Source organism: Larus michahellis, chromosome 13, assembly GCF_964199755.1.
Source record: "Larus michahellis chromosome 13, bLarMic1.1, whole genome shotgun sequence".
Classification (NCBI taxonomy): Eukaryota; Metazoa; Chordata; class Aves; order Charadriiformes; family Laridae; genus Larus; species Larus michahellis.
In genome coordinates this window covers 1896161-1916889 of record NC_133908.1, presented here as the reverse complement: position 1 = coordinate 1916889, position 20729 = coordinate 1896161, and the positions used below count along the sequence as shown (strand labels likewise).

Below are 20729 nucleotides of genomic sequence, written 5' to 3'. Positions count from 1 at the left end.
TTTCTTCTTCCCTAGAGCTTTCCTAATAATTCAGCCAGGCTCGGACACCTGGCAACGTTACACATGATGATAACTAAAAATCTTAGATTGGAAGGTTGTGTGAGCCGACGCAGGCAGGACGGGGGAACAACCACAAACCACGGATGGAAAGCAAAGAACAAATTTAATCTCAATATCTGACAGACCGGGGAATCTCCGAAGCAACACCCGGGCAGAGGCACTCAAGCAGGGGACGCGGGCACCGCAGCGCGCGCGAGAGCTCTTGGTAGCAAGAGCGCGCGCGGACTCCCTGTTCTCGCTCGTATTTAAAGGGCTCGAACAGGCACAGTTTTCCCACTGTGCTTTGATCTTCTTCAACAACAGGGCAGGGTTCTCAAGCGGCTGGATAAGGTGTCCCTGAGTCCATCACAGACTTCTGTTGTCTAAGTGCAAGTGTTTTACTTGCAAGCACCCGAGACTGAATAACAATTAGTGTGACACATGTGTTTCCCAGCACCCCAGGTGCAAGTCACTTGAGCATATTTACAATCCTCCTCGATGATCTTCCATTGCTTTCCCACAAAGGTGCCTGGCAGGCCTGGCTTTAGGGACAGTGGCTTCCATCTTTGGGACATCTTGGCAATAGTAGGCCACTGCTATAGCCCTGCCCTACGAGGGCTTGCAGGTAGCTGAAGGCACCCTCCCAACCTGTCTCCAGAGGGTGCTTCATAGACACGATCCAGGTGCAGAAACGCTCTACAGACACTGAACAGAAAATCAGTGTTTGGCACCTGAATTGGCTTCAAACCACAGATCTATGAAGTTTTTCAGAGAGTATTTAAGGCATCTTCTTGTATTTCCCTCTTATACCTGTATATATATGCCCTGCATCCTGTCCTCTCCATGTGTGGATCCTTCCTTCTTGACCTCGCTCGTGGACAGCCTGTCTCCACCATGCTGCTGCCCGGATCCTGCACCAGACCTTCGTGATGACATCCAGCTGGAAAAAGAAATCACCAGCAGAGTTAACTGCCTAGCAGCCCCACGGCTTTTGCCTGCTGTGTTTGTCCGGGAAAACACGGGTCTGTTGTTCACCGCGACAGATGCCGGATAGGACTGAGAGTAAATGCCCTTGGTCAAGCTGGCAGCGGTGACAGACTGGTGTCTACCTACATCAGTTGGCTTCGGCAGCACTGAAAGCCAAGAAGAGATGCGTTGAGGTGAAAAGCAGGGAAACGCCAACAAATAAATAGTGCGGTACGTTTTCAGAGAGGAGCCTGGAGGTTGTTACCCAGGGGTGACCTGTGCTGGCCACCCCCGGGGTTTTCCTTGTGGGAAGATGCTGTGAGAAAAGGACTGGTTTAAAACCAACCGAGAGCTTCTGGATTTGGCCCAGACATTCATGTGTTACCACACAACACTTCAGCTATTGTTTGAACCCTGCCTGGAGCTCTTGGCTCTGTCAGCTGTGAAATGGGCCACCCGGCCAAAAGCGCACCCAGGCTCCCGCAGCCCACCTGTTCCAGCTCTCAGCAGTCGGGGCTGCGGCAGGCCTGTCCTCCATGGCCTTTAGACGCTCCTGTACCTGTCTGGGCTCCGCAGCAGCCCAGGGCAGCAAGTCGCAGTGTTTAATAATGCCTGGGGAAGGCTTTGGGGAGACCTTATAGCAGCCTTCCAATATCTGAATGGGGCCTACAAGAAAGTTGGGGAGGGACTTTTTACAACAGCATGGAGTGATAGGACGAGGGGTGAGGGCTTCAAACTGTAAGAGGGGAGATTGAGATGAGATGTGAGGAAGCAATTCTTTGCTGTGAGGGGGGTGAGCCCCTGGCCCAGGTTGCCCAGAGAAGCTGTGGCTGCCCCATCCCTGGAGGGGTTCAAGGCCAGGTTGGACGGGGCTTGGAGCAACCTGGGCTGGTGGGAGGTGTCCCTGCCCAGGGCAGGGGGGTGGAACGAGATGATCTTTAAGGTCCCTTCCAACCCAAACCATTCTGTGATTCTATGAATGTGAAGAAACAGACCCCGTAGTTTGTTGTATAAACCTACTCTCCGGGCAAATTCACTGGGCGCCCTGAGTTCTTGTGTTACGAGCAGCAGTGCATGATGGCTCATTCCCTGCCTCCCCATTTTCTGATCTCAGAGCCCTCGGCTTTGTCCCCCTCCATCAGCCTCCCCTCCGCCATGGGGCGCTTTCAGCTCAGCTCTGCTCTGCAGCCAGCCCAGGAGCAGTTCATCCCCGTTGCTACGGTAATACCTGCATCCATCCATCTCCCAAACGGCACCCACCCTGTGCACCGGGGGTCCCCAAGCGGTGTCTGGCACCCCGCGGGGAGCAGAGGATGTCCCCCCTCTCTTGCCGTGGAAGCAGAGGGGCTGTGGGGCTCTGTCTGACAGCGCTCCTCTGTGCAGAGGTTACGGGGCCAGAGCTCAGCCCCTCCGAGCACCTCCCCGTCCTCCCTGTGCTGGGAGAAGCCAGTCACCAGTTTCTCCAGTCCACCGGCTCGGTGCTGTCCTTCATCCAACAGGATGCCCATGAGCCAGCAATGGGCCCTGGTGGCCAAGAAGGCCAATGGCATCCTGGGGGGCATCAGGAAGAGCGTGGCCAGCAGGTGGAGGGAGGTCATCCTCCCACTCTGCTCTGCCCTGGGGAGGCCGCACCTGGAGTGCTGGGTCCAGTTCTGGGCTCCCCGGTTCAAGAGGGACAGGGAACTGCTGGAGAGGGGACAGCAAAGGGCTGCCAAGATGCTGAGGGGACTGGAGCATCTCTCTTGTGAAGAAAGGCTGAGGGATTTGGGTCTGTTTAGTCTGGAAAAAAGACAACTGAGGGGGGATCTCATCAACGCTTACAAATACTTCCAGGGCGGGTGTCAGGAGGATGGGGCCAGGCTCTTTTCAGTGGTGCCCGGGGACAGGACAAGGGGTAACGGGCACAAACTTGACCATGGGAAGTTCCATCTCAACATGAGGAGGAACTTCTTTGCTGTGAGGGTGGCAGAGCCCTGGCACAGGCTGCCCAGGGAGGTGGTGGAGTCTCCGTCTCTGGAGACATTCCAACCCCGCCTGGAGGCGTTCCTGTGCCACCTGCTGTGGGTGACCCTGCTCTGGCCGGGGGTTGGACTGGGTGATCTCCAGAGGGCCCTTCCAACCCTATGGTTCTATGATTCTATGATTCTATGATCCCAGCGTCCCCACGGCAGGTGTCAGCCCTTGGGCGCAGCAGCCATCCCCGGTATGAAGAGCACCAGGCGAGGGGCAATGTCTGGCTGCGTTTGCCCTCGCTTCCCTCCTCAGCCCTGTGTCCTTCAAACCAGTGGAGCTGTTGGAGCCGCACTGTTTGCCATGGTGGGCTGTGGGCATTCCCGGACCTGGCTCTGCAGGGGCTGGGTGCCCGTGTGATCAAGCCCCAGGCAGGCCAGGCCCACGCAGGCTGATGCGTGCCTCGGAGAACGCAGGTTGTGGCTTGCTGCTGACTCAGCAGGCAGATAGAATCATAGAGTCATTGAGGTTGGAAAGATCATTGAGTCCAACCATCAACCCAACACTGCCAAGCCCACCATTATACCATGTCGCTCAGCACCACGTCTGCCCAGCTTTTAAATACTTCCAGGGATGGCGACTCCACCACATCCCTGGGCAGCCTGTTCCAATGCTTGACAACCCTTTCAGCGAAGAATTTTTTCATAATATCCAATCTAAACCTTCCCTGGTGCAACTTGAGGCCGTTTCCTCTTGCCATATGTCTTGTTCCTTGGGAGAAGAGACTGACCCCCCCTGGCTACACCCTCCTTCAGGGAGCTGTAGAGAGCGAGAAGGTCTCCCCTCAGCCTCCTTTCTCCAGACTAAACAAGCCCGGTTCCCTCAGCCGCTTCTCATAAGATGTTGATCAAAATCACACACTGATCTCCCCGACACCCCCAGGGACATTTTCCTCTCAGAGCTGGTCTTATCGCTGCCCATGGCCGACTGCAGAGGGTGCTGCTGGCTGAGCCACTGTCCCTCCTCACCCATGCCTCTGCCACCCAGCTCCCAGCCTGCTGCCCTCAGGCTCCCTGCCTCGCACAGCTCCGCTCCGCGCCTCCTGCCCTCCCTCCCCTGTCTTCCCCCTTTTAAAAGTCAGTTGGGTCAGAGCTTACAACGACCCCGCTGCACTTGTCTCGTCAGCAAACCCCTTACCGGAGGGACTCACTGGTTCCTCTGTTCAGGTAGAGCGGAGGTGAAGGCAATGGTGGTCTGATCAGGAAAGGCTCCGTAGCTCCAGCTTGGGGACCACCGTGGGGCACCTCTTGCCTTCCACTGGTTGCCACACACCTTCAAGAGGGCGAGGACTGGCACAGACTGGTGAGGTCTGTGTTTTCAGCCAAAGCCGGAGCTGCGTCAGCAGAACGCTCATCATCCTGCACAGGCAATTCTTGGAGCAGAGCGGGTATTAGCGGCTGCCCGCACCTTCCCCAGGGCAGCAGCTGAAGCCAGCGCCGTAGGGCAGGTGCCATCCAGGACTGGACGAGTTACCCAAGCAGCCCAGGGCACCAGCACTGACTTATAACCCATGTTTCCCCTCCCTGCAGCTCTGACCTCGGGGTGTAGAAGGAAGCAGATGGGATCTGGGCAGAGACCTGGGGCCTTTCCTCACCCCAGAGGCTCCAGGGAGAGAATGAGCTGACACATCCCAGGCTCGGCACACTGCACAGAGTGCTCACAGGTGTTGGAACAGGCAGGTCACTTGTCTGTAGCCCCATGCAGACAAAACCCTGTACAGACAGTGTGACGGGTGGGTGGGAGCGATTTGGCTCAGCCTCATCCCAGGGCAGCACTGCCGGCATTCGGCTTAGCAGGCAGCTCCCTCGCCTGCCCACGTGCTCAAGCTTGGACCACAAATATAATGTTAACAGTGTACGTTCACTGAACGCGAAATCACAGGAGCCGGCGCTGACCTGGAACAGCTTTGTAAACCGCCGGGATGAATGTGCAGTTGAAAAGAAACAGCAGCTCCTGCGCGCCTCTCCTGAGACCAGCAGCACAGCTTCACTGGGCTGGTTTTATGTGCGTGCTGCATCGTTATTATCCTCCACAGCTGGTAGGAGACAGCTCGAGAAGCAAAATGTTAGCTGCTGCCTGCCGTCTGCATGGTTTCCCAGCAGCAGCAGATACTGCTGCTCCTTTCAGATGTCTTCTGCACCAGAGTTGTCCTCCTGCCTGAAGCCATGGAGAAAGAAAAAGGGTCAGAGTTTCTTGTTCTGCGGGTAGCAGCACGTGGCCCGTTCCCCAGCATCTCCCCTGGACACCCCTGGGTGTCCTGTTTTCTCCTGGAGAGAGGCAGAGAGGCAGAGTCAGTGGGACCGTGGCCTGGAGCAGATGCTGGCGGTGCGGGAGCGGGCAGCGCCGGAGCTGTGCAGGCAGACGAGCACCCCTCCTGAAGGAGAACCCTGTGACAGGTAGGGTGGAACGGCTGGAAAGCCCCAGGATCCCTCGTGGAACCAGCCCTCTCATGTAGGGTGAGAAGGTGCAGGGCAGTCAGCAAACTCCAGGATACACATCCGTGGTCTTTGCTGACCGCGGGCCAGCAGGATCGGCTCCATCCAGCCTGGCTCTGGAGAGCAGTGGGCAAAGCACGCAGCCGCAGGGCCAGCGATACCTCCCTGTCCTCTCCTGCTGTCCCCAGTGCCCTCCAGCCGTCCCCTCTGACCGATGGCTATGAAATTGCCACTCTTCACAATTTGCTTTTTGTTTAAATTCCCCCCGGCGGCTGGACAGGGCCCTCCTCCAGCTCAGCCGGTTTTGCTGTGCTGCTGTGCCTGGCCCAGCATCTCCACCACATCAGCCCAACCAGGGGACGCAGGTCATAGCTGATCCTTGCACGTAGCAAGAGCGATGATATTCTCCTTCTGCCAGGAAATAAGCACTGAGAAAAGGACGTGACGTTGTTATTTTTAATGATGTTCCAGAGCACCACTTGAGCCTTTCTGACGGGCTCTGGGGGCCAGGGGAAATGCCGACTCCTTCCCACCTGCCCACGATACGGACGAGGAACACGTCATCCCACCGATGGCAAGGCATGGGAATGAGCGGACACAAGCCAGAGCTGCAGCCGGGCCACGGTCAGGGATCAGTCAGGCCCGCAGGTTGCCCGGGGGCTTGCTGTGGTGCCAGAGCTCCACGTTCCCAGCAGAGCGCGATGCAAGGCTTGGCACGGCACAGCAACCAGCACAACTGGCTCCCGCGAGGGTCTCCCGAGGATGCAGCTCCTCACGCTGAGCTCTGTGCCAGCGTGGTGGCAGCCTGCGAGGTCCTCATGTGCCTCCAGACGCTGCCGGAGCCCAGTGCTGAGGGCACCGCAGGAATTCGTAGCTCCTGGTGTGCAGAAGAGCAGGAGAAGATGCTTTTCATCGCATCAGCGAACCAGTTTCTGCCCACCCTGGGGCTGCACTTTGGCTGCAACCAGAGCAAGGATGGTGGCAGGAGGGACTGTCCCTACCAGGTTGGGGTACTGTAGCCTGCAGCAAGGAATTGTTGTGCGCTTCTGCTCTTTCACCTTCATTTCACAATCAGTTTTAACTGGCATAATCCATCCCCCTCCCTGCTGTCCCTTCCCTTGTCCCCTGCAGGGGTGGGTGGCAGCAGGAATGGAGAAATGGTTTGGACAAACCCAAGTTGGGGTGGATCATGGCCTTCCAAGCTGATTGTCCCAGCCTGCCTGCTCCCACACGCTCCCACATCCCTTCTCTTGGCCACAGCAGCGAGCGGTTCAGCATCTGGAGAGTGGTTCCGATAGGGGGTGAAAGCCCCTGGGGCCAGGAAGGTCTTTGATGTTCAGCTGTTTAGTCAAAAGGCCTTTGTGTCTCAACACAGCTGGACCCGAACAGCGGGGGACAGTGCGCCTGGGCTGTACCCGCACACGGGGTCTCTTGTCTCTCCCTTCCCTGCTCGGACCTACCCCGCTGTTATGGTTAGAAAAATGTCGTTTAGACAATTATTCTCTCACCCAAGGGCCCCTCCCCACCCAGGAAGGCGACTCGGGATAAAAACAAGGAAACACGAGGGTTGAAATATAAACAGATTTAATAGAATAAGATGAGATAATTAACATTAATAACACTAAAGAACCACTATTGATCCCAATACCAATATAAAATAGCCAAGGACTCTGCCCAGCCCGTTCCATCAGCAGAAGCCGTGCGCTCCCCGCAGGGACAGCCAGTGTGGGACCCTGCGAGCGCTGCGGCTTCGGGAGGAAGGGAAGGGCTCAGGGCTCCGGCACCGGGGCAAGGAGTTCTCGGGATGGCAGCCAGCAAGGGAGAGAGAGAGAAAGAGAGAGAGAACTCCTCAGCAAACTTCCTAAATGATATTGAATGTGCCGTTCATGGTATGGAATAACCCCGTTGGCAGCTTGGGTCGAGTGCCCGGGTCTCGCTCCTCCTCGTCCCTGCACCTGGCGAGCTGGAAAACACCGAGACCTTGAAACTGCACCCCAGGGCTGGCTGTAAAGTAAATATTTTCACCAGTTCAGACACGAGAGTCTTCTAAAAGTGCATTTTTCCCAAGCATTAGAAGAGAAATTAGTCCTGTGTCGCCCAAACCAGGAAACCCGCCCTGCTTCCCTGCCCACATAGTTTGGATTCTTGGGCACCTCCAGCTCAGGGCAATGGTGCAGGCTGGTGGGTTTGGATGCAGTGAATTGTTTCAGGATGGATCTGAGGTTTTTCTACATCCTGGATGAGGTGGGATTGACGCAGGTTCAGTGATGTTTCATCCAGCTCCCAAATTGACCTGGTTTCCCTGCTGGCAGAAGAGCTGCTGCTGGCCCGAAGCAGTACGTGAAGCTGCAGGACAAGTCAGGCTGCTCTGGGGACATGTCACCACCCCATCCCCACCTGCGAGTCTGGGATGTCTCTAACCACCCACATCCAGGAGGGAGCTGCAGTGCTCCACGGGTCTTCCCTACCAGAGAGGAGGTTTTGGATGCGATCCACCACTCCACCCGTTCCATCCTCTCTCCCTGTACATCCCAAGGACCCTTCTGTCTCTTCCCGTGCACACAGGGGATTCTGGTGACACTTACTGGGCAGTTGATCCCATCTCCAGGTCATGGCCATAAGGAAGCCCAAGTCTGCATTTCTTGGAGCGTGGTGGCCCATTTCAAATGAAGGAATGAAGACAATCCTCAGCTTTTGGAAAGAAAAGGACATTCTTTTCAGGACAGATTAAATTGCCAAAATGTGTGCAGGGCAAGTGGCAGCTTTTCCCGGGGGTGAGGGTTCACCCTGAAGTCCCCGTAAGGAAAAGCAGCAGCTCTCCACACCTCAAGGGCCGCCTCTCTGTGCTGCGCTGGCTGCCATCTGGGAAACATCCCACTGAGGGCGCATCGCCTTCGGAATCTTACAGCCCCGTTTGGCTTAAATCCCATGTCTCCTGATCACCCTGCAGCCAGGAAATCACGTATCTGCTGGATCTGGATCCAGTGTGATCGCAAGATCCCATCTGCCAAATTAGAGCATGAGAAGGTGTTTCTGGACAACTCTGAGCTTTCGCTGGAGGCTGAGGGACAGCCCATCCCAGACCTGCAGTCAGAGCGAGCAGGCTCTAACCCACAGCAGGCTGGATATCTACCAGCTTAGGGTTTGTGCCAGTGGTTGCAGCGTTTTTGACCCAAACCCAGACTTATCTTCACACCGAATCCTGGTGTTACCTTTGAATCGGTCCATTGGATGGATTGGTGAGGGTGGGAAGTGGCTCATGTGTAAGGCACTGCTTCCCCAGCCAAGTAATCATGGAATCACAGAATGGTTTGGGTTGGAAGGGACCTTAAAGCCCACCCAGTGCCACCCCCCTGCCCTGGGCAGGGACACCTCCCACCAGACCACGTTGCTCCAAGCCCCGTCCAACCTGGCCTTGAACCCCTCCAGGAATGGGGCAGCCACAGCTTCTCTGGGCAGCCTGGGCCAGGGGCTCACCACCCTCACAGCAAAGAATTGCTTCCTCACATCTCATCTCAATCTCCCCTCTTCCAGTGTAAAACCATTCCCTGTGATCCTGTGGCTCCCCTCCCTGCTCCAGAGTCCCTCCCCAGCTTTCCTGGAGCCCCTTTAGGGACTGGAAGGGGCTCCAAGGTCCCCCCGGAGCCTTCTCTTCTCCAGGCTGAACCCCCCCAGCTCTCTCAGCCTGTCCTCCCAGCAGAGGGGCTCCAGCCCTCTGACCATCTTCATGGCCTCCTCTGACACCCCAGAACCGACATAAGCCTGCTCCGGCCTTGCTCTCCAAAACTCTGCCCTCCTCCTGCATCTCTACCAGACCCGCGGCCCCGCTCTGTACGGGGTGGCAGCAGACCTGGGCAAGTCTGGCCCCTCCATGGGTGTCCTCTCATTCACCCTCTCCGGTGCCAGGCCTTAAAAGTCTGGCCCTGGTAGTCCCATTGCATCTCCCATCACCAGACCCTAGTTTGCTTTGTGTAGGGCTATAATTAATAACCAGTGACGTGCTGGACCAGTGGGCACAGTCCCCAGTGCTGGAGGTTTATTCACGGCCTCGGACACGCTATGCACAGAAATAAAGGGGACTGCTCATGCAGGGAAAGAGTGCACAGTTCTGGGCTGGCTGAGACCTGGGACAAGGCTGCGTGGGGGTGCCACAGCCCCAGGCCACTGCTTCATGCCTGCTCCTGCCCCCGAGGACAGAGCTGGCACCACCAGGAGCCCAGGCTGGCGCTCCGCATTTTGCCAAGGTTCCTCCTGGAAACCAAAGCCCTCCCTTCCCCAAATGCTGACAGCGCAGCAGGACGAGGGCAGGGCTTGTGCTCAGCCTTCAAGGGCCAGCGTGTTCTATTCACACGTTGCTAAATCACGAGCAACCAACTAATTGGGTATGCGCGGCATCAGCATTTTCATCAGCTGGAGTGTATTAGTACCTTTATGGCCCCGAGTGCAGAGCCCTACAAAATCAGTCTTCTTTAATAGTCCAGTTGGGGTAATTTCTTGGTTGCTGGTGTTCTCATGTTTCAAACCCCCCTCAGACTCTATATTCTGCCTGATTTAATATTGCAACACGGTCTCGACCTCCGTACCCCCAGCCTGCCTGAGGCGTGTGAAGACGCTGTGTCCTCGGAGGGTATTTCACCGTGGCACGCTCAATCTCTCCTCAGCCAGGCCCTGCGGCAAAGGCTCCGTGTCACAGCCGGTGGCTGCTGTGGATGGCTCGGCCACCAGTTCCCTCGTCCTCCCGTCACCTCCGTCTGTCTGTCCACGGGCCACTGGCAGGCCTTTCCCTGCGCTCAGTGCCACCGCCAGCCCCCTCAGTGCTCCTGGGCACTGACTCATTGACACACTGCCCCTAATTCATTTTTGCTCTTTTATGACTGACCCGGGCCTGCGAGACTTGATCTCGGGGGGTATAAAGTTTATTTTCCATCTTATTTTTAGGACTCTTAGGAATGCACTGCCAGCGGGCCCGGAGAGAACGCTGCTGTGAGCAAACACCGCTCGGGATGCCTCTTCTCTACTACACAGGTGTTAGAAAAGCAAAGCAGGAGCCTCCCCTCTCCACAGGGGCACGTTCCTTCCTCCCGGGTTTCCGCTCCCCGCCGCTCTCCTCTCCGAGCCCGCAGCCCCCGCCGCCAAGATGGCGGCTCTCCCCCCTCACTGCCCGTCGCCGCCGCGGGGCTCCTCATTGGACAGCGGCGCTGCCCATCAAGCGAGGGGCGACGCGGACGTGTGGGCGCCGCACGGGGCGGGGCAGGCGCCAATCCCCATAGGCTGTCGGGAGAGGCCCCGCCCCCCCGTTTACGTTGCCTAGCAACCGGCGGACTCCGGCGGCGGCAGGGTGGGCCGGGGCGGTGGGAACGAGAGAGGGGCCGGGGCCGGGGCCGGGGCCGGGGCCGGGGCCGGGGCCGACACCCTCCGGGACCGACACCCCCCGGCAGCCGACCCCTGAGATACCCCCGACCCCCCGGGATCCTCCCTGGGCTGCTGTCCCCCCGGGCCTCGGGCCTCCCCTCAGACGCCCCCTCGGATCCTCCTCCCACGGACCCCCCCGGGCCTCCTGACCCTCACCCGGGGGTTCCCACCCAGGGAACCCCCCACGAACCCTGACTCTCCCACAGCCCTGGGTTCCCCTGGCACGCCACTGCCCCCAAACCCGCACGGAGGGGACCCTTCTCTCCCTGTCAGCTGCCCTCTGCCCCCTCACTGCCCCCTCCTCTTGCCTCTGGGCACCAAGACCCCTTCTCCCACCTCGTTGCTCTGGCAGTGCCAGGCCTGGAAGGATGGAGGTGCGTGTTTCACACCGGGAGTCCTGCCCTTCCCTCCAAGGTGGCCCCAGGGACCTGCAAGTCCCACTGCAGACACCTCTAAGGACTGCAGAGCTGCAATACAGCTAAACCTTCCACCTCAGAAGGAGCTGGGAGCTTTCTCCCCACCACCCTGCAAAGCCAGGAGTCCATTACTCTCCTCCCTTCCCATGGGTGTTCATCAGCCTCTCTGGGATAGAGACTATTTCTGCTGCACGACCCCATGTCCTGACCCTGTGCCCAGACTCAGGGAGAACTCCGGTGTAATCTGAAACTCCCACGTTTTCACAAACTACGTGGTTTCTCTAACAATGTCACCACATTTTCCTTTTAGAGATAAAATCTGAGAAAGAAGACTATGTGACAGAAGCAGCAGAGATGTTCTCTGACTGAGTCCCGCCCTGTGTAGGAGATGTTGTGTCCTTTCTAGACCTCAGTGCGCTCAACTCACAAGTGTTTAACTGAAGCCATGGCAACAGGGGATCCAGCTGTGCTCCAAATATCATCTCAGAATGTGAAGCAAAGAGACAAGCCCCTGGTAAAGGGCATGGAAACTCCAGAGAAGGCAACGATCACACGTCGGTTAAAACCTGATACCATTGAGACAGAAAGAATCATAACTGTCTTGGATGAGACGATTGCCAAGCTGGAGCTGAGCAGTTTGATCCCACGTATTATCGACTCTCTGGACAGGTTTACTGATATGCTGGGACCCGAGATCACCAACAACCTGATCGAGCACCAAAAGCTTTCAAAGGAAATGGAGCGCCTGCTTTCCAGCTCTGAAGAAGATGACACCATGAGAGCTGAGGAACAACAGGGCTGTCTCTGCTTGCTAGAGCAACGTCTGAAATGTTCTGTTAGGAATGTCCTGAGACTCTTACTGGCCAACCCTTTGCTTTGCCAGGCTCTGAAACACAAAGTCTGGGAGAGAGAGTCACCAGCTGAAGAGTTCATCAAAGCCTTTGGGGAGTTCAGGAATTTCATGCTTGAGAGACTCCTGACTAGTCCCATGGAAGAGGAAGAAAAGATTCGGTTCATGGAAGACATGTCCCTCCAGATTAAGAAAAACACTGAAGTAATCACAGCTTTACAGGCAGAACTGGCAGCAGCAATCCGGACTCAAGAGGAGGAGGTATGATATTGTGGGAATGTGTTTTCCAACAAAGCGTTACTGAGGTAAAACTTTGGTAAGCTAAAAAACAAACCCTTTCTTGCAGTTCTTAAAGAGGAAGTTACGGAAATGATGTCTAAACCAGATCCTAAATTTGAAGATACTATTTTCATTGTAATATATAACGAAAAATGCTTATTCCATGCCTGATTTTTTTTTTCAACTTGAACTTGGCATGTTTTGAACCTGTTCTCACCAGCCAACCTAAATAATACAAGTCACTGAGTTTAAAAAGGAGCTGCAGGACAGGCACAAATTGCTGCGGTAGTGTTTTGGCAGGGCTACAATGTCAGCTGCCAGCGTGAGACTTCATTCATTGCTGATGAAATGATGAAAAGTCATTCCAGGGAGAGATTGCTCTGATTAAAATCCATTTTTAATATCTGCCCTGTCTTCACTCTTGCTTAAAATCAACATTTCTGTGACTTCCAACTCTGTAATCCTAGCTGCCTTACAGCATTTGTGATTAGTATGTGATTATACAAATTCTTCATTTTTTCATTGAAGGCAGCTGAGGTACGGATAAACCAACGGGCATTTCCCAGGCTCTTTCTGTGAGTCCACGGCTGTGCCAGCATCCGAGCCCCTGAATTCCTGACAACCAATCCTTTGTTTTATACATGTGCTTTTCTTTCTCCTTCCTGCAAGAGGGGTCAGAGGGGAAGGCTTTGTCATGTGCTTGCTGCACTGAATGGTGCTAACGGAGACAAGGGCCTGCTTTCCCCATTCCCTCCGCTCCTTGGAGATCTGTGAATCGAGACACTTGAGATTTTTATGTGCGATTTGGCAGCTTGTCCAGGGCATCATGAATAAATCTGTTCCACTGCTCCCAGCTGAGGATTTCTCTCGCAGGCAGCGCACTGAGCTGTGTCCCCCAGACAGCCGCTCTGAGCCTATTCCAAAGCTCGAGGGAGCCTCAGGGCTCGCTCCGGTGGCTCTGGTTTTGACTGTTCCTCCGATGGCAGTGCCAGCGGGTCTTAATATGGTTTGTTCATTCTCTACCTTTATTCACAGGCTCACAGACGAGCGGCGGGGGAAGGTTTCCAAAGCACCCTGTGTAAATCTCTGTCCCCTCAGCCAGCAGCGGCAGGCCCCTGTTGCTGCCAGATCAGCAGGGTGTCTTCTTAGATCTCCTCCACCTTTGCAAAGGTGCCTTACTTCTCCTGCCCACCTCATGCCTCACCGGCTTTTCTCGATGGTATTTCTGGGTCTAGATTCACAAGAAGGACAATGTGATTGAAGACCTCAAAACCAGCATGCAACATCTGACCAAAGATTACCAGGCCGGCATCCAGCATATCAAGCAGGAAGCAGAAAAACAGCGTGAAGAGGATCTGCAAGCCTCCCAGGGCAGGTGTGCCAGGCTACAGCAGGACATCCAGCAGCTAGGAGCACAACTCAACGCACTTGTGGTGGAGCATCGAATGCCAGAGCTGGCTCTCCGAAAGGTAAACCGGGGGAGAGCTTCAGAACAGGACATTTAAAACCTTTTGTAGTGCTGTCAGGTCTGGCTGCTGGCTGCTGCAAGTAAGGACTTGGTTCCTGCTAGTTCCTGGCAGGATGCACATGCTGTTTGTCAGAATATAACCTGCTCTGTCCTCTTGCTCTGCTGATTCCAGTGGAAAGCAAGCCTGCAGTGACAGCAGGGAAGTAGCCTGCTCACAGGTCCTCCTCCTGCCTGCGTAGCTCTGAAAACACCTCTACACAGCGGTGGGATACTGCACGCTAGAGAGGTTGTGGTCGAGTCAGAGTGCAGAGCAGTGAGGCTGCAGCAAGATAGGCAAGGCAAATGTTAAGAAAGAAGGGATTTGGTGTAGGGTAAGCAGAGCAAACATAATACTGGCTTTATATAAAGCCGTCTTTTAGAGTTGATTGTAGGTTGAGTCAAGGATGAGTGAGTCTGATCTTGGGAGCTAAGCAGTTCTACTCCGTCTGGCACTTTGCTGAAAACATGAGCCAAGGAGCGGGATTGGGCTGAATGAGGGGGAAATGCGATTTATCGCAGCGCTGAGCAGATACAGGAGGAGGAGACAGCAGCAGCAGGCAGGCTCAGGCCTCTGCGTCAACAGCGCTGCTCTGGGCAGAGCGTGCTGGTGACACAGGGCACAGAGAATCTACAACTGGAAAAAGAGCATTTCCCCCCCTCATTTCGCTCCTATTTACTACTTACTCCAAACAAGCACTGGCCTCCCGCGGGCAGGAGAGCACACGCCGGTAATGGGGCATCTTTCACTCTTGCACTGGACGATGTGGGCAGTGGGGCTGGGCACTGACAAAGCAGCAAACGCAAGTTAGAGCCGCAGTACAAAATCCAAAATCTACCCATTTACACCTCCTTTAATGGAGTGGCTTTTCCAGGCAGTTCCTCGTGAGGCTGCAGGCCCCTGCAGTTATTTGTTGATGAGTTGCTCAGCTCGTTCTAGTGCCCAGGCAGACAGATTTACTGACCACAGAGGTCTCCTCTCCCTCTCCTTAGCACGTGTCCTAGCCTTGGGGGGCCCAAGATTGTGCTTGTGGTCTAAATAGCTGAGGTCTGACCTCACGATGGCCTGGGAGCCCTTGTGACATCCTGGGTCAGTGTCACACAGGAAATCGTGTGGCACTTGCGATGGGCTCTAGCTGATCTTTCTCTTGATGATTCCACGGAGCACAGACACAGCAGCTTGGGGTAAACTGCCCATACCTGGTTATCCTGCAGTATAGCCACTGTTAAACTGTTCTACAGCTAGAAATAGCTCTTTATTTAAAAGGCACCATCTTTTGAATACTTTCTGTCCCGCTTTCATGTTTAGCAGTTCTTTATTGCTTCATTTTTAGGGTGGTTGCTCCAGTTTGTCGATGACTTCCCACATTCCATCAGACATATTCATTTCCTCCTGCAGAAAGCACCTTTCAGATGCATTTCTGTCCTCAGCCCTCACCCAGCCCCACCTTGTAAACCCAATGAGGCCCTTTCGGCCTCAAGGAAACTCCCATGAGATTCCCCAAACCAGGGCAAACAAAATGTGTCAACTGAAGGAAGCTTGCCACAAGGAGGAGGTGTTCTACTCAAATATAGTGATGCTGGAGCTCAAAGCTACACTGTTTTCTAACTCAGGCTACTTTTTACAAGGTTTCAGGTGCCCGCAAGGAACCTGTCTTGTTTTGTGTTTCAGAGGAAGTGCAGAATGGAGATGGAAATTGTGAACTGGATCCAGAAATATGACGCAGACATGGAAGAAAAACAGGTATCCTCTTTAAAGTGCTTTGTTCTCCCATGTGGTGATGTGTTCACGTAGGTTCCTGTCCAAATGGACACGTGGCTCTTACACAGGAGGCCACAGAAGTGAAGGGCAGCTCTCCATCCAGGAGAAGTACAGCTTTTACAAGGAAAGTTATCTTTGTCCTGCCTGTGTGTTCAGTTCTCTGCTACTTTGACTTTAGAAAAAGTGACATCCATTACTAAATCCCACAGTATTTGGGAGCAGATGGGTTGCTATATTCTGTTGAACATATCCACCTGATGCTAGGGAACAGGGCTTTCACTTTTGCTCCAATCCACAATCCTGTTGGCCCTATCTGGTGTCCGAATCACGCTCCTGTTTCTGCTGTCCCCCTTGAGAGATGTCTCCCGCGTGATAAGAAACTGAACAGCCTGCATACCGCTGCCTTGGCATCCAACTCAACCCCAACAGGCTGCGAACCACATCAGCACACCCCCAGCCTTGCTTCTGAGAAAGCCCCAGTTGCTTTCCTGTTCCTGCCATATTTATGGAGATGGATAAAAGCTGGCTGCTAATTGTAAGAAAAGATGCCCCCTTGTCAGGTGTTTAACAGGGTGGTTAGTAGGGTTTGCTGTCTGCTGGGTGGCTGCAGCACCGCATCACGGCAGGTTAGGGGCAGAACTTGCAGAGGCAGACACACCTCCACACTGCTGGTTCCCCAAATCTTCCACCTCCACGTGGCTTCCTCAAAGGCCGTAGGAATGGCACAAACTGCTGCTGAGCTTGGAAGTGCAGTGACACCATTAAAGCGACCTGTCCTTGGCCTTTTCCAGGCTGACATGGTCTGGCTCTTCTCATGCTATCAACCGTGCACAGAATATTAGCTGGGCTTCAGTGCCGTTCTTAGCACAGCTGTTAGCGCAGGCTCTGCCTTACCCAAACTGCAGCGATACGTCCTTTTGCTCAGAGCATCTGCAGGAGGGGCTCTGACCTGCGTGTGTTACCTGGCCAGAGTTCCCAGCCGAGGGTGGACGCTCTTTGCAACCCAGGGAGAATTATGGGGGTATTTTTCAGAGGAGCATAAGATACTAATACCTGGCATCTCATGAAATTCCCTGGTTACTGGGAACATGCCTCCTTTCTGAGCCCCTTTGGAAAGGCTCAGCTCAGCTCCCAGTTGTGGTTCTGCCTGGATTCAGGATGGGTTTAAGAACCCAAAAATTGCTGTAACTCAGAATGTCTGTACCTGGTATCTGCTGTCTTGCTAGGCTGAGTATGAGAAGGTTCATGCTGACTACACCGAGGAGAAGAACCAGTTGTCCCTGCTGATGGAGAAACGTGCTGTGCTTCTCCAGGAGTATTCCCAGATTGAGGAGGAGCGCAGGATACAGGAGGAGAAGAAGGAGCAGGCATTGAAGGAATTAAACACCTTGACCCTTGCTGCCACCCGCATCCAGGCCTTCTGGAGAGGCTACTTGATCCGGTCCCTCTACAAGTCAAAAATAAAGAAGAAGAAGAAGGGCAAGGGCAAGGGCAAGAAGACCAAAAAATAAAGCACAAAATCTATTCTCTCTCCTCCTGGCAAAGCTGGTGACTCCAGTGGGACTGAGCTCTTCCAGATAAAAGCGTTAGATTTGAGAGGGCATTTGCATCAAGGCCCAAGCTCTGCAGGGCTGGGGCTGCCTCTCATAGTTGGATTGTATGAGAACACTGTCATGAAGACGTCTCACCATTTCAGGTTTGGCTTTGCTACCTCTGCAAGGAGGAGGGTGTCTGTCTCCTGATGAATGGACTGGGCCAGGAGTGCAGGTTCCTGGCTTGTCTCCTTGGCGTTAGTCTCCTTGCTTGTGTGTCAGGGCTCCATGCTGTTCTTACTGAAGGTGGCAATAAATTCATTCCTTGGGGCAGGATGAGGCCCTTCATCTGACAGGGTTTCTCCTCGTGTGGATTTGAGAGACCATGTCCCTTTCTACAGGAGGAAGCCGCAGCACCAGTGCTAATTGGTGAGAGAAGCGACACAAATCCTGACCAGGCAGCTTGTATTTTTGGGATGGGGCCATCTGAAGGGTGGGCTGCGGCACAGCCCAGCTCCTGCCCTGCTCCCAACCCCACGTCCTGCTCCCTGAGCCAAGCAGCAAACTGTGCCCCATTTAATGCAGATCCCCGGTTTGACAGCACGCTCTCCTCTGGATTCTCCAGTGTCCAGTGCCCCAGGAGCACACTGCAGCCTTTCTCTTTCACGGGGCCGTGAGTCAGGCGTTTACGCTCCCCTGGTCTCCCATTTTCACTAGCCACGTAGCAACTTGATACCACAGAGCTCCTCACCATCCTGCTCACGAGAGCTGAAATTGGGCATGGGTACTGTCATGCACAGAGTGTCTTATTTATTTCATTTTCTAGGGAAACTAGGTTGTTACGTGTTACCCCAAAGGCCCGGGCACCTCCTCTCACATATTCTTTGGATTTAACAAGGCTGGGAGCAAACAGCATTTTGGATCCAGGCTCCCAGTGACATTTCTACACCCCCTGATTGCTGTGGCCCTTCCTTGCAGCCTCTCTTCCCAGGAGAGGGCAGTGACGATGGCTGCAAAGCCCAAATAGCCACCAGGCTCCGGCCCTTGCCTGTCCCTCTACCACAGCTCCTAAATAGCAAAAGGGCTGAGGTGCTTTTTACCACCTAGTGCAAACCAAAGCGCAGAGCAAAAACCCATTTTGCTAAGGACAAAGAGTCACTGGAGATGCTGAAGGGCTGAGCTCGCAGTGAGGGGGAGATCCCACAGCAGCGCACTGAGTACGGAACACAAGGACCTGACAGATTTGTCCTTTACTCTTTATTTGGTTAAAAGTCATAGGGTCAGCATGACATGTCTGTAACACGGTCAATACACATCATGGGATTTTTGCCCTCCTATGTCCAATCCAGTGCAGGGCTTGATCCCAAGTGGGTGCTGGAATCATGGAGGAATCACAAAGACGGGACAAGCAGGATCAAAAGAGGCCCTTCTCTCCTTAGACATGGCTGGGGGAAGTTTCTTTCCTTGTTTGCAGCCACAAGGGATGCCAGGATCCGTGGAGACTTTCAGGTGTTGGTTCCCATGTGGGTAGTTCGGGGTGTGTTTGCACCAGGAGGGATGCTCTTCAGTTCACAGACACCCACCACCCTTCAGCTCTTGGCAGAAGGTCTGGACACGCTTTTAGAGGATGTTGGGGTGTTGTAAGGGCTGTTGAACACTGATTTTGATGCTTCCCTGTCTCAGAGTTCGTCTAAGACCTCCAGATGTTGCCTCCAGATGTCAAAGCCTATCTGGAGAGGCGTTCAGCTGGCTGACAGACTGAGGACACCTTCTGATGGGAGAATACCAGCCTGCGGAGTCCAAAGTACTCTCAGATTGTTTCCAGACATAGCTCTTGCCTGTAGAGCTGCCTCAGTGCCTGCTAGTGCCAGAGGCGCTGGTGCTTGTGGCCGAAGGACTCTCGGGGGCATCTCTTTAGAACAGGAGGAAACGCTCAGTCAGCTTTGGGGAGCAGAAGAAACTGTCCAGAGCAGTGAATGGAGTTTGCCCACTTCTTCCCAGTCTTCACCTCAGGAGCTGCCTAGTCCAGATCCTCAGGCTTGGAGCCAAGTGGGCTCATTGGAGATGTCTCCAGGGCCGGTGTCAGGGGCTGGGGGGGGTCCTTCACCCACGCCTCAGCCCGGCATGACCCCGGCGAGGCTGGCGGGAGCTGCGGGTTGGGGCTGTCATGAGCGAGCAGGCAGAGGCGCAGGTGATGGGCGAGCAGTAATGCGATCAGGGGGGATCAGAGCAGATTAGAGAGATCAGAGACAGGCGATCCCCTGGCTCGGGGAGGGTGGGGGCGCGGCGGGAAGGGACCTCGGTGGACGCGGGGGATGCCTGCCAAGGCAGCATCTGCCATGGATCCCCATGGCGCCTGGCCACTGTGGAGAGGGACGGATCGCCCTCAGACATGACCATAAAACCCAGGACCATGGGCTGGCAGGGGAGCAGGGGAGGGGGACAGGGCTTTTCCTGCCGGCTGGGCTGTGACCCCTGGCCTGGCACTGCCGTCCCTAATGCCGGCCCTCTGCCCCACACGTGCTCACGTAGCGATCTCAAAGGTTTTCCATGTTTGCTTGCTGGTTTGCATTCTTCCCCACGTCATCCTCTCCCTAAAACAGCTTTACGAGTGGGGTTTTCAGTGTTTTTAGAGAGTGGCGTTGGAGCAATGGCATAACCATGGTGGGCTTTGGGGCTCCTCAGGCCGCAGCTCGGCCCTACAAAACCCCCCACGCTCTCCGGAGCTCTCTCCGACCCTCCGCCGAGGCACCGACCGCTCGCTGCCTGCCGCCGCCCGGCTTTAAAGGAGGGTTCGGCGCAGCGAAGCCCCGCTACCCCCCCGGTATCGACGGGGCCGCGAAATGGCGGCGGGGGTCAAAATGGCGGGGGGCGAGGGGGAGAGGGGGCGCGGGCTCTTCCCGCCCCGCCGCCAGGGGGCGCCCGCGCCGCGCCGCCGCCTCACGTGCCCCCTCCCACACCCCCCGCGCCCCGCCCCGCGTCACGTGGCGGCGGCACCGCCCCCCCCGCGGGTCCCGGCGGAGCGGAGCGGGGCGGTGGGAGCGGAGCCGCCGGGCCGCGCCGCGCCGCGGGGTCTATGGGGAAGGCGGCCGCGCTCTGCGGCGGCGGCGGCACCGGCACTCGCGGGCTGGTCTCTCTCCTCAGCGCCGTCCCCTGCTTGGCCTGCCAGGAGCTGCCGGCCATGAGCGCCGAGCCGGGGGGCCGGGGCGGCGGGGGACCGGCGGGGGGGCCGCCCGCCACTGCCGTCGCCCCGGGCTCCGACACCTACAAGGGCTGGCTCTTCAAATGGACCAACTATCTGAAGGGCTACCAGCGCCGTTGGTTCGTGCTCAGCAACGGGCTCCTCAGCTACTACAGGTACCGGAGACGGCGGTGGGGGGGAGCGGGCCGGTACCGGCGGCCGCTCGGCCCGGCCTGGCCCTGCCGCGGCGGCTGCGAGGTGCGGTATCGCCCCCGGGGTCGGCCGGGCCCGGGGCAGATGCCTCCGGTGGCGGGGGACGAGCTTTTGCAGAACGAAAACCTCT

At 55.8% G+C, this 20729-nt stretch overlaps 2 protein-coding genes across 6 annotated transcripts in view; both read left to right on the top strand.

The window, feature by feature from the left end:
* The first annotated feature begins 10755 nt into the window (after nt 1-10755).
* Nucleotides 10756-17557, top strand: DRC10 (dynein regulatory complex subunit 10). 4 transcript variants are annotated; one of them, XM_074606318.1, is made up of 5 exons: nt 10756-10788; nt 11589-12389; nt 13643-13876; nt 15584-15655; nt 16900-17557. In XM_074606318.1, the coding sequence occupies exons 2-5, from the start codon at nt 11724-11726 to the stop codon at nt 17182-17184; spliced, it is 1257 nt and encodes a 418-aa protein (XP_074462419.1). In that variant the 5' UTR covers nt 10756-10788; nt 11589-11723; the 3' UTR covers nt 17185-17557. The 4 variants fall into 4 exon arrangements, with proteins under 4 accessions (XP_074462419.1, XP_074462417.1, XP_074462416.1 ...); XM_074606316.1 differs by having other exon boundaries at nt 10780-11236; XM_074606315.1 differs by having other exon boundaries at nt 10783-12389.
* A 2642-nt stretch (nt 17558-20199) lies between these two features.
* OSBP2 (oxysterol binding protein 2) overlaps nt 20200-20729 on the top strand; it is a 135470-nt gene continuing 134940 nt past the window's right edge. The window contains exon 1 of one of the 2 annotated variants that reach the window (XM_074606032.1): nt 20200-20562. In XM_074606032.1, the coding sequence (XP_074462133.1) occupies nt 20282-20562 (281 nt within the window). In that variant the 5' untranslated portion in view covers nt 20200-20281. The remainder of the gene's footprint in view (nt 20563-20729) is intronic. The other variant, XM_074606029.1, reaches the window with a different exon arrangement.

Excerpts from the sequence above, each read along its gene's own strand:
- DRC10 (XM_074606318.1), top strand. The coding sequence starts at position 11,724 with ATGGCAACAGGGGATCCAGCTGTGCTCCAAATATCATCTCAGAATGTG. Across the intron at positions 13,877-15,583 it reads CAGAGCTGGCTCTCCGAAAG|AGGAAGTGCAGAATGGAGAT; the intron begins GTAAACCGGGGG and ends TTTGTGTTTCAG. Across the intron at positions 15,656-16,899 it reads CAGACATGGAAGAAAAACAG|GCTGAGTATGAGAAGGTTCA; the intron begins GTATCCTCTTTA and ends CTGTCTTGCTAG.